This window comes from Siphateles boraxobius, unplaced genomic scaffold, assembly GCF_051911475.1.
Source record: "Siphateles boraxobius isolate OS27281-9 unplaced genomic scaffold, OSU_SipBor_1 215, whole genome shotgun sequence".
NCBI lineage: Eukaryota > Metazoa > Chordata > Actinopteri > Cypriniformes > Leuciscidae > Siphateles > Siphateles boraxobius.
The window spans coordinates 232,389-248,815 of record NW_027508828.1 but is presented as its reverse complement, the minus strand read 5'-3'; the positions used below and the strand labels follow the sequence as shown (position 1 = coordinate 248,815).

The 16,427-nt window shown below is 39.4% G+C and overlaps 1 protein-coding gene across 3 annotated transcripts in view; it reads left to right on the top strand.

The window, feature by feature from the left end:
- Positions 1-16,427, top strand: part of tpp2 (tripeptidyl peptidase 2) — a 51,685-nt gene that overhangs the window by 33,969 nt on the left and 1,289 nt on the right. The window contains exons 22-28 of one of the 3 annotated variants that reach the window (XM_077238008.1): positions 2,026-2,104; positions 5,089-5,127; positions 7,313-7,461; positions 8,646-8,742; positions 11,000-11,130; positions 12,154-12,361; positions 12,700-12,819. In XM_077238008.1, coding sequence (XP_077094123.1) covers positions 2,026-2,104; positions 5,089-5,127; positions 7,313-7,461; positions 8,646-8,742; positions 11,000-11,130; positions 12,154-12,361; positions 12,700-12,819 — 823 coding nt within the window. Of the gene's footprint in view, positions 1-2,025; positions 2,105-5,085; positions 5,128-7,312; positions 7,462-8,645; positions 8,743-10,999; positions 11,131-12,153; positions 12,362-12,699; positions 12,820-16,427 lie in introns of all 3 variants that reach the window. The other 2 variants (XM_077238007.1, XM_077238009.1) reach the window with 2 other exon arrangements.

The window sequence follows — 16,427 nt, the reverse complement described above, 5'->3', positions numbered from 1 at the left end:
CCGAGCCCGGCCCGACACATAAACTGTAATTATGAGCCCGAGCCCGATTTAAACCCGTCCATTTTTTTAATACATGGGTCGTTATAACTGACGTTCTCAACTACTTTCTATGTTACTTTCTCCCGCCCGCAACATTTTTGTCCCGCTCCCGCCCGCAAATAGACTCTTTTTTTGTAGGCTACCTCCAAATACTTTCGCCTACGTGTCGCCACCATACACATCAGCATAAATGCTCCTGATAAATTATTTGTTATTAAAGCATTAACACACAAACCACTGTTATAACATAAAAGCAAGCAGGCTACTGAGTGCATGGTTTGGCATGACTGAATGCGCGCAAAGTGCCCTCCCTTAAAAATTCCTAAAAAGCTGACATCAGTTCATCGCAATCTCACACATCTGTTATTATCAATCTCACACATCTGTTATTATCAATCTCACACATCTGTTATTATCAATGACACTGACTGCACAATGAATCTTTCATAATATATACACTTTGTTTGTTATAATTTGAGGATTTGCCAGCATACAGAATTCAGCACTGAACAAAAAGTCTGTTTTGAGCGGTGAGGGGAGTCTTTTTTAAATGCTTCTGATTGGCCATTGCGTTCAAGAAATCTCGCGCTCGCGCCATCCACTCAAAACGTAACGTTAGCCTACTACTCTTTGGCCGGCACGCAAGCCCAAAGAAGTACGTGCGGCGTGCCTGTTGTTTTGTTTCCGGTCTAGCTATCCGGTGTGATGTTGTAGTTTTTCTAACGTTACTAGTTGTTGCAACAGCATGTGAAAAAAATACAAAGTTTGCTAGGCCAAAAAGAGCATTAATCTCGCGATAAAAAAATTGACGCCGTTAAAATGTGTTTGCGTTAACCCCGTTAATAACGCGTTTAACGCACAGCACTAATATATATATATATATATATATATATATATATATATATATATATATATATATATATATATAATCTGTGGTTAGTCATGGGACGTGTATGGCATTAAAAAGTTTAAAAATGGCATTAAAAAGGCATTAAAAAGCTAAAAAGGCATCCACACAACCTAAAAAGCCTCAATACCCATCTAAAAATCTCTATGCACGAGAGCATATTAAAACGAAGATAAATCAACTCATTAACTTAGTGTGTAAGTCTCATCGGCTTTCGTTGTCAATTGCGCACGTTCCTGTTGCGCGTCGTCAAACTGGCAACCCGCGTGAGCGTCGAGTCTGTGGAGGCGGGGAAAAAACGATTTCTGATATTTTGAATTTGGACTGCAGTACCTATCTCAACCACTAGCTGTCATAAACTTAAAGGTGCAGTCTGTAAGAATGACAGCTAGTGGCCGAGATAGGTACTGCAGTCCAAATTCAAAATATCAGAAATCGTTGTTTCTTAAGCATTTTTAATCATAGTTTAATTAAATGCTTAAGAATTAAGCAAATTATAGTTGCCTGACCGCAATCTTAACCCCACCTAAGAGTCTCACACTCAGTTGAATGACGTCTCGTTCCCCTTTGAACACCATCACTTGGGAATAAGGTCTCTAGTGCTCCACTAATCTGTTGCACAGCATTACTTAAACCGACTCCAGGCATTACCTTCCAATCTGCTTTAATCACAGCTGGAGGATCAATTTCAGAGAGAATCCCACCAGCAAAAAGAATACAACAGTTTTTATAGAATAGAAGCATGGCAAAAGTGACATGATGCATTACATAACTTCCCTACAGTTTGATTGGTTCTTCATATGCAAACCCTTCTGTTACTAGGTAGAACCAAACTCTGAGTACCAAAGTGAAGTAATCAAGAAAACAAAGTCACGAGGTTATAAATTAAGATCCGTCTAGTTTCATTTCCCCTTTTGTTATATTCATGTACATGATTCACTAACATACAGAGTGTTTTTGACCAAAAGGTTTCAGATTCAGAAGCATATGAATGTTATTCCTGCAAGAAAATGAAATGTCAGTTTTGATTAATTAAGAAAATCCATCAGAGGATGCCGATGCTTGTGTTTGTGTTCCAGGATCCCGAAGGGTGCCGGTCCGGGCGGATACATCACCGGCTCTCTGGTTCTGCCCAAGAGTGAGTTCGGCAAAAAAGCAGTGAGTCTTCAAACACGACGTTCCTTCTCGATCTGCATGCGTCCGCTTCGGCCCGTCTGTGTTCTCATACCCGCCGGTTTCCTCATGTAGGGGTGTGCGATACCGGCACAAAACAATAATGAATAATTTTGGGGAATTTGTTGGTAACAATAATTAAAAGCTATTTTGTGGAGTGTGTTTGTGTGCTGGTTTATATTGAAGCTTGTTTATTGCACAGAATAAAAAAATAAAAAAGGTAATTGCGACTTTATATCTCGCAATTCTAACTTTTTATCAGAATTGTGTGATATGAAGTCGCAATTATGTGTTATAAAGTCAGAATTGCTTGTTATAAAGTCTTTATAATGGACTTGAATAGCTATAAGTCAATTATTTAGACTTATGAATATAATCTATATAAGTCAGTTATAATGTTATATAGTTATAACACACAATTGTGACTATCATATATAAGTATAAGACTAAAACCATATACAGTATTTATAGAGTCGTTTTCATTTCATAGACTACATCAGTCAAAACATGGGCTCTCATTGTTTGTTTTGCTTTTACATGAGTGACATACTCCGTGTCAGCGTCCACATCATTAAATTTGATATTTTTGTAGATGATGCGTATCGCACACCCCTACACGTGTGTGCAAGATTTGATCAGTAATTGATTTTTTGTTCTGATTTCACGGCTGGTGGTTGTGCTTCACAATGACTCCACGTATAAATCTTGTTACGAGTGCAGAACATCAGCAACTTGTGATGCAAGAGCATGTCTTTCACATTTGCTGTTTTTCACTGTCATGGTGCTGGCTCCCGATAGACTATACGACACCGGTATATTAAATTTCATTCAAGAGTTGAGTTTACAATATTTACATCTGTGCATTTGGCAGGCTTTAAAACAGAGCGAGTTTAAATGCTTTACTGTCCAGCCCTAAACTTTACTTTACTTTAATTTCCTATTATAACTGTAAAGCTGCTTTGAACTAATCTATATTGGTAAAACTACCATATAAAAAATGTAGGTGACTTGACTAAACACGTCAGCTGAACACCAGCACCTTTTCAGTGATGAAGCATCTGCTTCTGAGCTCGTCTCGCTGTCCTGATCATCTCACTGTCCTGATCGTCTCACTGTCCTGATCGTCTCGCTGTCCTGATCGTCTCACTGTCCTGATCATCTCACTGTCCTGATCATCTCACTGTCCTGATCGTCTCACTGTCCTGATCGTCTCACTGTCCTGATCATCTCACTGTCCTGATCATCTCACTGTCCTGATCATCTCACTGTCCTGATCGTCTCACTGTCCTGATCATCTCACTGTCCTGATCGTCTCACTGTCCTGATCGTCTCGCTGTCCTGATCATCTCGCTGTCCTGATCATCTCACTGTCCTGATCGTCTCGTTGTCCTGATCGTCTCGTTGTCCTGATCATCTCGTTGTCCTGATCATCTCGTTGTCCTGATCGTCTCGTTGTCCTGATCGTCTCACTGTCCTGATCATCTCACTGTCCTGATCATCTCACTGTCCTGATCGTCTCACTGTCCTGATCGTCTCACTGTCCTGATCGTCTCACTGTCCTGATCGTCTCACTGTCCTGATCGTCTCACTGTCCTGATCGTCTCACTGTCCTGATCGTCTCACTGTCCTGATCGTCTCACTGTCCTGATCGTCTCACTGTCCTGATCTTCTCACTGTCCTGATCATCTCACTGTCCTGATCATCTCACTGTCCTGATCATCTCACTGTCCTGATCATCTCACTGTCCTGATCGTCTCACTGTCCTGATCATCTCACTGTCCTGATCATCTCACTGTCCTGATCATCTCACTGTCCTGATCGTCTCACTGTCCTGATCGTCTCACTGTCCTGATCGTCTCACTGTCCTGATCGTCTCACTGTCCTGATCGCCTCACTGTCCTGATCATCTCACTGTCCTGATCATCTCACTGTCCTGATCGTCTCGCTGTCCTGATCGTCTCGCTGTCCTGATCGTCTCGCTGTCCTGATCGTCTCACTGTCCTGATCGTCTCATTGTCCTGATCGTCTCACTGTCCTGATCGTCTCACTGTCCTGATCGTCTCACTGTCCTGATCGTCTAAGTCCTGATCGTCTCAATGTCTTGATCGTCTCGCTGTCCTGATCGTCTCACTGTCCTGATCGTCTCGCTGTCCTGATCGTCTCGCTGTCCTGATCGTCTCGCTGTCCTGATCGTCTCACTGTCCTGATCGTCTCACTGTCCTGATCGTCTCACTGTCCTGTATATGATCATGATCGTCTCACTGTCCTGATCGTCTCACTGTCCTGATCGTCTCGCTGTCCTGATCGTCTCGCTGTCCTGATCGTCTCACTGTCCTGATCGTCTCGCTGTCCTGATAGTCTCAGTGTCCTGATCATCTCACTGTCCTGTATATGATCATGATCGTCTCACTGTCCTGATCATCTCGCTGTCCTGTATATGATCATGATCGTCTCACTGTCCTGATCATCTCGCTGTCCTGTATATGATCATGATCGTCTCACTGTCCTGATCATCTCGCTGTCCTGTATATGATCATGATCGCCTCACTGTCCTGATCATCTCGCTGTCCTGATCATCTCACTGTCCTGATCATCTCGCTGTCCTGATCATCTCGCTGTCCTGATCATCTCGCTGTCCTGTATATGATCATGATCGTCTCACTGTCCTGTATATGATCATGATCGTCTCACTGTCCTGTATATGATCATGATCGTCTCACTGTCCTGTATATGATCATGATCGTCTCACTGTCCTGTATATGATCATGATCGTCTCACTGTCCTGTATATGATCATCTGTCATTATCACCTGAACTGCTGCACTTACAGTGAATCATGATGATGTGAAGGAGTAGAGAGCAGAGGATAGAGAGGACAGAGTGTGTGTGTGTGCGTGCGTGTGTGTGTGTGTGTGTGTGCGTGTGTGTGTGTGTGCTTCTCTCTCTGATGTGTGTTATTCTGACCAGCAGGGACAAGCATCAGCCAAACGACAAGGAAAATTTAAAAAGGTACTGAACGGCTAGAGATACGACAGAACCTTGTAATATCACATAATCAGAAACTGCAGGGCTCAATTAAATGATCCAATCAAAGGGATCGTACACCCTAAACAAGTCATCATTAACTCGCCCTCAGTAACGTACACCCTTCTTTCTGTTGCGCACCACAAAAGGAGAATTTAAAAGAATAATCTGTGATTAAATTATACAGAAAGCGATCGAAGAACGCTCCCTTTACAATCGCTGGAGCTGTCAATCAAACGGCCAAAACTCCCGTTATAATCGACGAATCTCTTATTCACGTTTGCACTGTTAGTTATGATGAAAGCATTCGTTAGTGTGCAGAAACTGACTTTAACACTTATTACTTTATTATTATACAGGTGAAACATGAATATAGAATATCGTGCAAAAGTTATAATTTTGATGATTATGGCGTACAGCTTATGAAAACCCCAGATTCAAAATCTCAGAAAATTAGAATATTACATGAAATCAATAAAAAAAAGGATTTTAAATACAGAAATGTCGGCGCTCTGAAAAGTATAATCATGCATATGTATATAGTTATATATACTTAATATATTAGTTTCACCTTTTAATTTGAATTACTGAAATACACAAACTTTTGCACGATATTCTAATTTTTCGAGTTTCACCTGAATATTATTTTGTAAGAATTTTTTTGTTTTTTAACCCATTTTTTCAATATTTATAAAAATAATTCAAAGCATGTTCCCTAAGAATGAATTGCATTTGGTAATAGTGTTGATTATTTGCATGCGCTGTATTGTTTAGCACTCGTACTCTACATAGTGACCATGGCTTAGCGTTGTTGCTCGCGCTCGTTCATATAAATAGCAGTGAATGTCGTCCATCATCCAGCTTTTTAAAAACACTCGAGCGTTTCACAGAATGATCCGATGCGACGCATGTGTGTGTTCCACGTGTTTATGATGGGATTTGCTGAAAAACAAACTGAAACGTAATGTATTATTGTATGCCGTTGATCTTCTGCGCTTGACTTTAATCATGAGACTCAGAAAAACATTAAATATCATTAAATGCTGAATCATCAATAATCAATATCGTAAACCCCCAGAACATGTGGATCGTTCTGTGAGTCTTTTCTAAACGCTGGTCGATATTCACTGCCATTACGACGGTTTTTTAAATTCTCCTTTTGTGGTCTGAAAAAGAAAAAAGGGCGTACGTGTGCGGCAACAGCAGGCTGAGTAAATGATGACTTTATTTCCATTTTAGTCTGAACTATCCCTTTAAAGGCAATATTCACACACACTAGTGCTGGCCAGTGTGACCACTGGAAATCCAACAGTAAGATGCTTTCTATATGCGATAATCATATTAATGTTTGATATTCCATTAAATGAAACCCTGTGCAATTTATTTAAGGCGAGACTCTACAGGCTAAACCAGTGTTTGCATGCACTGCTCAGTTTTCCGTATATAACCTGTGACTAGTGGAAGAAAAACAGTTATTTGATCTCAAGCCTCTTTAAAGACGGAGAGTTTGAGTCAGAAATCTGCACTTCAGCAGCGTCACACACACCGAACTTTACAGATTTATTCATATCTATATTCTGAAGGGTTGTTCATATACTATTTTTCTCTAAAACGTGGTAAAAATCAGCTTTTTTAAAATTGAGTGATAAATCTATTTCCCTCTGGAAAAACCTCTTAAATGTCAACAAAATCAAATGAGTTTTTAACCTGACTTTATCCAATGTTCCGGAACTGTACGCAAATTTGTGCATATTTAATTAGTTAATGCATCATTTGCATATTTAAATATAACACTTATCACACTTGCAATATAAAACAGTTGCCTTAATGTACTGTGATTAATCAACAAGGGAATACCTTTTAGTTTTTACTGTTCACCTGTGGTGTCTTGCCTTAATTTAACTATTTGATTATTTTTATTTAATTTTTAACTTGATGGACTCAAATCAAAAGAATGAAACACATTAATTCCGTGCATCTTCATTGTTCATAAACTATATAAACACGTCCTGCTGCAGTAAAGTCATTAGTTGGTTGGTATTTGATACCCGAGTCGGTCTGTATATTGATGCGTTTCTCACGATTATGTTAGTGTCAGTCAGTCGCATTCACATGAACAGATGGATTTGTGGGTAATGTGATTCTCATCTTTGCTCTCATTCTCACGCAGGACATAGTGCCAATCTTTTACCACCTGGTTCCTGCTCCCAACAAAACCAAGAATGGCAAAGAGAAGGAGAAAGATGCGGAGAAGGAGAAGGACGTGAAGGACGAGTTCAGCGAGGCGCTGCGAGACCTGAAGATCCAGTGGATGACCAAGTCAGTCCTCACTCGTTAACTGTGTTTTCACGGTTATTATTTTTGATCATAATTCAGTCGACCTCTCAGATCACCTGCGCTTTATTCTCAGTGTGGAGAGAGGGTTGCCAGATTGAGAAGATTACATAAAACACAGGGCAGAAAATTTATCATTTTAAAGTCCCCCTGTTGTCAATAATTTTATCACTTAAAACTCTCCTTTGATCACCAAAATTACATATTTAAATGTTTTTTCCTGGAAAAAATATCTTCGTGTCTTAAAATAGCTTGAATGTAACTCGACACCCTTGCCTTATTTAGTATGCGCGGTTCTATGAATATGCAAATGAGCTCCGCCTCCACTCACTCACTCACTCAGAGATCCACTCGTTGACGATCACACGTTGATCTGATTGGTTACAAGGTAGTTTGTGACGTCAGAAACACCAGCGATTTCAAAGCGTGTTTTTGAGACTGTCTTTGGTTCACTGCAGTTTTAAGCAGAAAATACTCAGCAATGCTGTCGACTTATGAATTTACACATGATTTGTGTTAAAGCGTATTAAAAACACCACATAGACACATAAACAACATTAAACGCTGGATTTTCACCACAGGGGGACTTTAAAAAACTCTGATTAGGGGATTTGAACTCTTGAGATCTGGCAACCGCACACGTGAAAGCTCAAAGTGACTTGTTAAAAACATCTACAATTTTTATTTTTTTATAGAGAAATAATGTTTAAATTACAGTTTAGTCTTGTCTGTTTTTCGTCCGCAATATTGCATGTTGATATAGTCACAGTTAGTGTTTAATGATGTTTTGGAGCAAAGGCCATGGTTTTCATTGAGAACACAAGGGTTTGTACAAGGAGCTTAAGTGCTTGTATTTGACTTTTTGAAATTTGAGTCCTGGAAAACCCTTGAAAACAGCCATATTTATGAACAGGTACTTGAAAAGTGCTTTAATTATTGAAAGACAATAAATGTGAAAATAGTTTAATTTTATCGATATAACAATCTTTTCACACAGAATTAACACTGCAGCCCGTGGAATTGAATTTGACAGTATCTGTACGAACCCTTGGGAAACTAACCCTACGTGTTCAGGTTGATATAGTCACAGTTAGTATTTAATGATGTCCTGGAGCAAAGGTCATCAAAGGTCGTGGTTCTCATTGAGGAAGTTAACCCTGTGTGTTCAGGTTGGACAGTGTTTCGCTGTACGAGGAGCTGAAGGAGGCGTTTCCCACACATCTCCCACTGCACGTCCAGAGACTCCACCAGCTCGACTCCGAGAAGGTACCGCTCAGATCAGACACATCCACAGTACACCCTTCGCAGGGAGTTTGATTGACAGGCGAACTGACCAATCATAATTCGCCATCCGCCGAATCTGCCATTTTTGTCCGACAAAGCAGTCCGGAGAGTTAGTAGATTAACGTTGGAGGATTAGTACTTGAAAAGCGGTGTAGTGACGTCTTTCTGCGGTTAAAACAACATACCTTCTGATGTTCATTCATGTTTATTTGATGCTATAAATGAACTAGAAGGAAGAGATGATCGGGTGACGAGACGCTTTAACTGAGACGTTCTGTCACGACACATTAAAGAGCCACAAAACGTTTAATTTTCTTGAAAGTTGAGACCGTTCGTATCAAAAGTACGTATCCTGCTCTGTCCTCGCGAACCGATCATCTCTTCTAGTTCATTTATAGCATCAAATAAACATGAATGAACATCAGAAGGAATGTTGTTTTAACCGTGGAAAGACGTCAGTACACTGCTTTTCAAGTACTAATCCTCCAACGTTAATCTACTAACTCTCCGGACTGCTTTGTCAGACAAAAATGGCAGGTGGTGTATTATTATTGGTCAGATCGCCTGTCAATCAAACTCCCTGCGAAGGGTGAATTGTATTACGAGGGTGTTCGAAAATAAGAGAAAGTCAGTATAAACTAAGAGGAATGAATATGTTGAAAACAGTAAGGGCAAGAACTAATACAAAAAGTAGATGTATATCTGTTAAAGGGGTAGACATATGGAATAATTGTGATAAGGAATTAAAATTTTGTACATCACTCTGTAAATTCAAGAAAATGTTTAAAATAGGGCTGTCAACGTTAACGCATGCAATTTATTTTTTGTACAATTTAACGCGTATTTAACACAATTACCGCAGCATCCGTTAATTTTTGTCATCTTTGGCTAGCGTTACATTATATGATCCCGCTCTTATAAATGCTTTTAAACCATTCAAGCACGACAAGACAAAAGAGAACACTCTGCCTGTGAATGTCCTGTTTAAACACACACACACACACACACACACACACACACACACACACGACACACAGAAAGACGCGCCGTTACAGTTCTCTTTTGTATCTTGAATGAACAATAACACACAATTATGCCACAATGTCCGTTTTGTAGAGTATCCTCATAACATAAGAGCAGTCTTAAATAAAGTCTTAATATATTTAATATTATATATTCATCTATATTTAATCTAATGCAGTGCAGACTGCTTGATAACTTTATTCAATTTCTGTATATGTTAGACAGGAAGGGCACAGGTAAATATGACATTTATTATGGGTTTATGTGAGGATTGTTGGAAGTTCACTTAAATTTAAAGTTGTTTTTTGAAGCCTAATAAATGTAAAAAAAAATGATAGTGTTTAATTACACTGTAATATTGAATGGCTATAATTAATGCTTAAAATTGGGGGATTTTTTTTATTCCAGACATCAATAGCTGTATTAGTATCAGTGATGCTCCTTCATTCGTAAAAAGATGCCATTAAACAAGTAGTTGAAATATACTGTCTTTGTTAAAAATGTGTGATTAATAGTGTTATTTTTTGTAATCAATTGACAGCACTAGTTTAAAAACAAGGTGATACACAAATTATTCATATTGAGTTATATAATTATATATGTCATATGTAAACTATTGTAATAAAATCTGATATGTGTACCTTTGTAATCATGTATTTACATTTTGGAAATTCTTATGTAACGGTTTGTTTATTTTGGATGAATCAATTATTTAGCGAGCGTCACTTTCCTCTCTGGTTTATGTATAAAGGATATGAATAATAAGCACCGGTCTACAGCTTTTTCATTTATTGTATATAATTTTTTGGTTTCTATTTATTTTGATGGTCCTTTTAACATTCTGTTGACTATAAGTAACTTTGTAATGAGAGTTAGTAGACGTTTAGGTGCAGTGTTAGTAGAGTATTAGTAGACTGACATGTAGTTGCAAAAGTTACTTATGGTCAATAGAATATCTGTTGGGGAGCATCACAATATCACAGAAAAAGAGTTAGCAGATATTAAGCAGAGTTTACTAATACTCTAATGAGAGTTAGTTGACATGTAGTTGCAAAGTTACTTAAAGTCAACAGAATGTTCAAAAAGGACCATCAAAATAAAGTGTTACCCAATTTGGAGAATTATCTGTGAGGACCGAAATACATTTTTGTTGAATTGAATCTGACCCGTTGCTCGTTCTCAAACTCGCATGACCAACTCCCTCTGTCTCATGCAGGAACGATTGAAGCGTTTGGGAGAGATCGTAGCGGCGGCCGATACGGTGATGTCACACATCGACCCGACGGCGCTGGCCGTTTACCTTAGCATGAAGACGGACCCGCGGCCAGATGCTGTCGCTATCAAGAGGTACAGAGCCACCGTTCATGCCTGCAGCACTGCATTCTGGGCCAAAAACAAGCAGCAACCTCCCTTTCTCTCTTCAATCCAACACTGAAGTGACTTAAACTGCAGTTCATCCACTGGCCACTAGAGACCGGCTGCAGAAGTGTCAATCCCATAGACCCCCATGTTAAAATGCCCAACTTTACAGCGGAAAAAAACATGTTTACGCCATGGTAAAAAAAGTGGTATTGGTCTATATAGCTAAGTTTGCCCTTCATGATGACTGGGAGGGGGGGGTGAATATTTTTATAACTCATTAGTTTAAATTATATTAAGCCTTAAAGTTACTTATAATTAAGGGCGTGGCCTCTTGAGTGACAGGTGGATTGCCGCTGATGTCACTGCTAGCCGTTTGTCTGCTGTCTGTTAGCGTCACGTCACCTCAGCTAATCCGCCTCGCTGCCCGTTTTCGTTCATCCGGGAGTGACGCACTGCCAAGACGGCGACGGCCGGCTCCGCCCACTTTGGGCTTCAAAAATGCTCTTCAGAAACACTACGGGTGACGTCACTACGCAAATATTTTTTTACAGTCTATGGCCAAAACACATGGGCTGCATGATTTCATGGAAAAGTCAAATTGCAATTACTTTGTCTTATATTGTGAGTGCAATTAAATAAAAATAATATTATTATTAATTTAAACAAAATTTTACGATTAAGACGGCAATATATAATCGTACTGTTAAGTACAAAACGAATATTTAATGTAGTAGTAGTAATAATAATAATTATTATTATTATTATTATTATTATCATGTAAAAAATGTTTTAAAATGATGACAGCAATTATATTACCATTAAACTGTTATGTCAATGGTGTTAATGGGGTGTTTAATGGAGTGTCAATTGCGTTAATGGAGTATTTATGTCGTTAATGGAGTGTTAATGACGTTAATAGAGTGTCAGTTGCTTTAATGACATGTTTATGGCATTAATGAAGTGTTTATGTTGTTAATGGAGTGTTCATGGCGTGTGCGGGTTCTGCAGTGACATGGAGAAGCAGAAGGCGTCTCTGCTGGACGCTCTGTGCCGGAAGGGTTGTGCTCTGGCCGATCAGCTGATGGAGCCGGTGGATCAGGACGGTGCCAGCGCTGGAGAAGTGGGCGGGTCTGAGGACGAGCCGGGGGGCGTGGTCAAAGCTTTGACTGACACCTTCTGGGAGGTGCAGAAGTGGGCGGAGCTCACTGACTCTAAGGTACACTGCTCAGGACTGACTCCTTAATTTAATATTCAACATTATTATTGATCTCCTGCATTGACACCATTATATGAGAACTGAACTGAGCTGGATGATGACATCACGGTTTTCTCCAGAGCGGCTATATATATATAAATTGACTAAATTAATAACTTTTTTACGACAAACATTAACCATCACTGAACTTAAGCTGGAATGTGACGCTATTTTCTTCTAGAAACAAACTTTGTTGCATTATTTTCCGGTTATCACTGTAAAGCTGCTTGAAACAAGGTGACTCGACTCCTGATATGATATTTGCTGTTTTATTTGACGCAATGATTTCCTGTCTGCAGGTTTTAACATTTTCCTACAAACACGCGCTGGCAAACAAAATGTACGCGAGGGCCTTGAAGTACGCGACTAAGATCGTCGAGGACAAACCCAGCAAAGAGAATTGGAAGAACTGCACACAGGTAAGCGGCCATCTTAACTGGGCTCTATTAATTTGATCAAAAATACAGTAAAAACAGTAAAATATTATTACGGTGTAAAACAGCTGTTTTCTATGTGAATATATATATATATATATATATATATGTGTGTGTGTATATATATAGTAAAGTGTAATTTATTATTGATAATCAAAGCTAAATTTTCAGCATCATTACTCCAGTCTTCAGTGTCACATGATCCTTCAGGAATCATTCTAATATGATGATTTGATGCTCAAGAAACATGTCCAAAAGCATTTATTTTAAATTGAATCTTTTGTAACATTATAAATGTCACTTTTGATCAAATTGATGCGTCCCTGATGAATAAAAGTTAATTTCTTAAAAAACACTGTTTATTCACAGTTGGAGCTGTAAATATAGCATGTAAATGTTGTTCTGGTGTAAATCAGACGAGTTACTGACAAGTTAGAGTCATTGATAATGACGAGTTACGGTTACCGACGAGTTACTGATAATGAGTCATACTGACGAGTTACTGTTACTTACTGACGAGTTACTGTTACTTACTGACAAGTTACTGATGAGTTTCTGTTAGTGACGAGTTACCGACGAGTTACTGTTACTGACGAGTTACCGACGAGTTACTGTTACTGACGAGTTACCGACGAGTTACTGTTACTGACGAGTTACCGATGAGTTACTGTTACTGACGAGTTACCGATGAGTTACTGTTACTGACGAGTTACCGATGAGTTACTGTTACAGACGAATTACTGTTACTGATGAGTTACTGTTACAGACGAGTTAATGTTACTGAAGAGTTACTGTTACTGACGAGTTACTGTTACTGTCGAGTTACCGATGAGTTACTGTTACTGACGAGTTACAGACAAGTTACTGAGAAATTAAGTTACTAGTGTCTGACGAGTTACTTTTACTGACAAGTTACCGACGAGTTACTGTTACTGACGAGTTACCGATGAGTTACTGACGAGTTACTGTTACTAACAAGTTACTGATACCGACGAGTTACTTTTACTGACAAGTTACCAACGAGTTACTGTTACTGATGAGTTACTGTTACCGACGAGTTACTGTTACAGACGAGTTACTGTTACAGACGAGTTACTGTTACTGATGAGTTACTGTTACTGACGAGTTACTGTTACTGATGGGTTACTGTTACTGACGAGTTACTGTTACCGATGAGTTACTGTTACTGACGAGTTACTGTTACTGACGAGTTACTGTTACTGACGAGTTACTGTTACTGACGAGTTACTGTTACTGACAAGTTACTGTTACTGACAAGTTACTGACAAGTTACTGTTACTGACAAGTTACTGTTACTGACGAGTTACTGTTACTGACGAGTTACTGTTACTGACGGGTTACTGTTACTGACAAGTTACTGTTGCTGACAAGTTACTGACAAGTTACTGTTACTGACAAGTTACTGTTACTGACAAGTTACTGACGAGTTACTGTTACTGACGAGTTACTGTTACTGACGAGTTACTGTTACTGACGAGTTACTGTTACTGACAAGTTACTGTTACTGACAAGTTACTGTTACTGACAAGTTACTGACGAGTTACTGTTACTGACGAGTTACTGTTACTGACGAGTTACTGTTACCGACGAGTTACTGTTACCGACGAGTTACTGTTACCGACGAGTTACTGTTACCGACGAGTTACTGTTACCGACGAGTTACTGTTACTGACGAGTTACTGTTACTGACGAGTTACTGTTACTGACAAGTTACTGACGAGTTACTGTTACCGACGAGTTACTGTTACTGACAAGTTACTGTTACTGACAAGTTACTGTTACTGACAAGTTACTGACAAGTTACTGTTACTGACAAGTTACTGACGAGTTACTGTTACCGACGAGTTACTTTTACTGGCGAGTTACTGTTACTGACGAGTTACTGTTACTGACGAGTTACTGTTACCGACGAGTTACTGTTACCGACGAGTTACTGTTACTGACGAGTTACTGTTACTGACGAGTTACTGTTACTGACGAGTTACTGTTACTGATGAGTTACTGTTACTGACAAGTTACTGACGAGTTACTGTTACCGACGAGTTACTGTTACTGACGAGTTACTGTTACTGACGAGTTACTGTTACTGACAAGTTACTGTTACTGACAAGTTACTGACGGGTTACTGTTACTGTCGAGTTACTGTTACTGACAAGTTACTGTTACTGACAAGTTACTGACGGGTTACTGTTACTGACAAGTTACTGTTACTGACGAGTTACTGTTACTGACAAGTTACTTTTACTGGCGAGTTACTTTTACTGACGAGTTACTGTTACTGACGAGTTACTGTTACCGACGAGTTACTGTTACCGACGAGTTACTGTTACTGACGAGTTACTGTTACTGACGAGTTACTGTTACTGACAAGTTACTGACGGGTTACTGTTACTGTCGCGTTACTGTTACTGACAAGTTACTGACGGGTTACTGTTACTGACAAGTTACTGTTACTGACGAGTTACTGTTACTGACAAGTTACTTTTACTGGCGAGTTACTTTTACTGACGAGTTACTGTTACCGACGAGTTACTGTTACCGACGAGTTACTGTTACCGACGAGTTACTGTTACTGACGAGTTACTGTTACTGACGAGTTACTGTTACTGATGAGTTACTGTTACTGACGAGTTACTGTTACCGACGAGTTACTGTTACCGACGAGTTACTGTTACTGACGAGTTACTGTTACTGACGAGTTACTGTTACTGACAAGTTACTGTTACTGACAAGTTACTGATGGGTTACTGTTACTGACAAGTTACTGTTACTGACAAGTTACTGACGAGTTACTGTTACCGACGAGTTACTGTTACTGACAAGTTACTGACGAGTTACTGTTACTGACGAGTTACTGTTACTGACGAGTTACTGTTACTGACAAGTTACTGATGAGTTACTGTTACCGACGAGTTACTGACGAGTTACTGTTACTGACGAGTTACTGTTACTGACGAGTTACTGTTACTGACAAGTTACTGTTACTGACAAGTTACTGACGAGTTACTGTTACCGACGAGTTACTGTTACTGATGAGTTACTGACGAGTTACTGTTACTGACGAGTTACTGTTACCGACGAGTTACTGTTACTGACAAGTTACCAACGAGTTACTGTTACCGACGAGTTACTGTTACTGACAAGTTACCAACGAGCTACTGTTACCGACGAGTTACTGTTACCGACGAGTTACTGTTACTGACGAGTTACTGTTACTGACAAGTTACTGTTACCGACGAGTTACTGTTACTGACAAGTTACCAAACGAGTTACTGTTACTGACGAGTTACTTTTACACACGAGTTACTTTTACTGACAAGTTACTGACGAGTTACTGTTTCCGACGAGTTACTTTTACTGACGAGTTACTGTTACTGACGAGTTACTGTTACCGACGAGTTACTGTTACCGACGAGTTACTGTTACCGACGAGTTACTGTTACCGACGAGTTACTTTTACTGACGAGTTACTGTTACTGACGAGTTACTGTTAATGACGAGTTACTGTTACCGACGAGTTACTGTTACCGACGAGTTACTGTTACCGACGAGTTACTTTTACTGACGAGTTA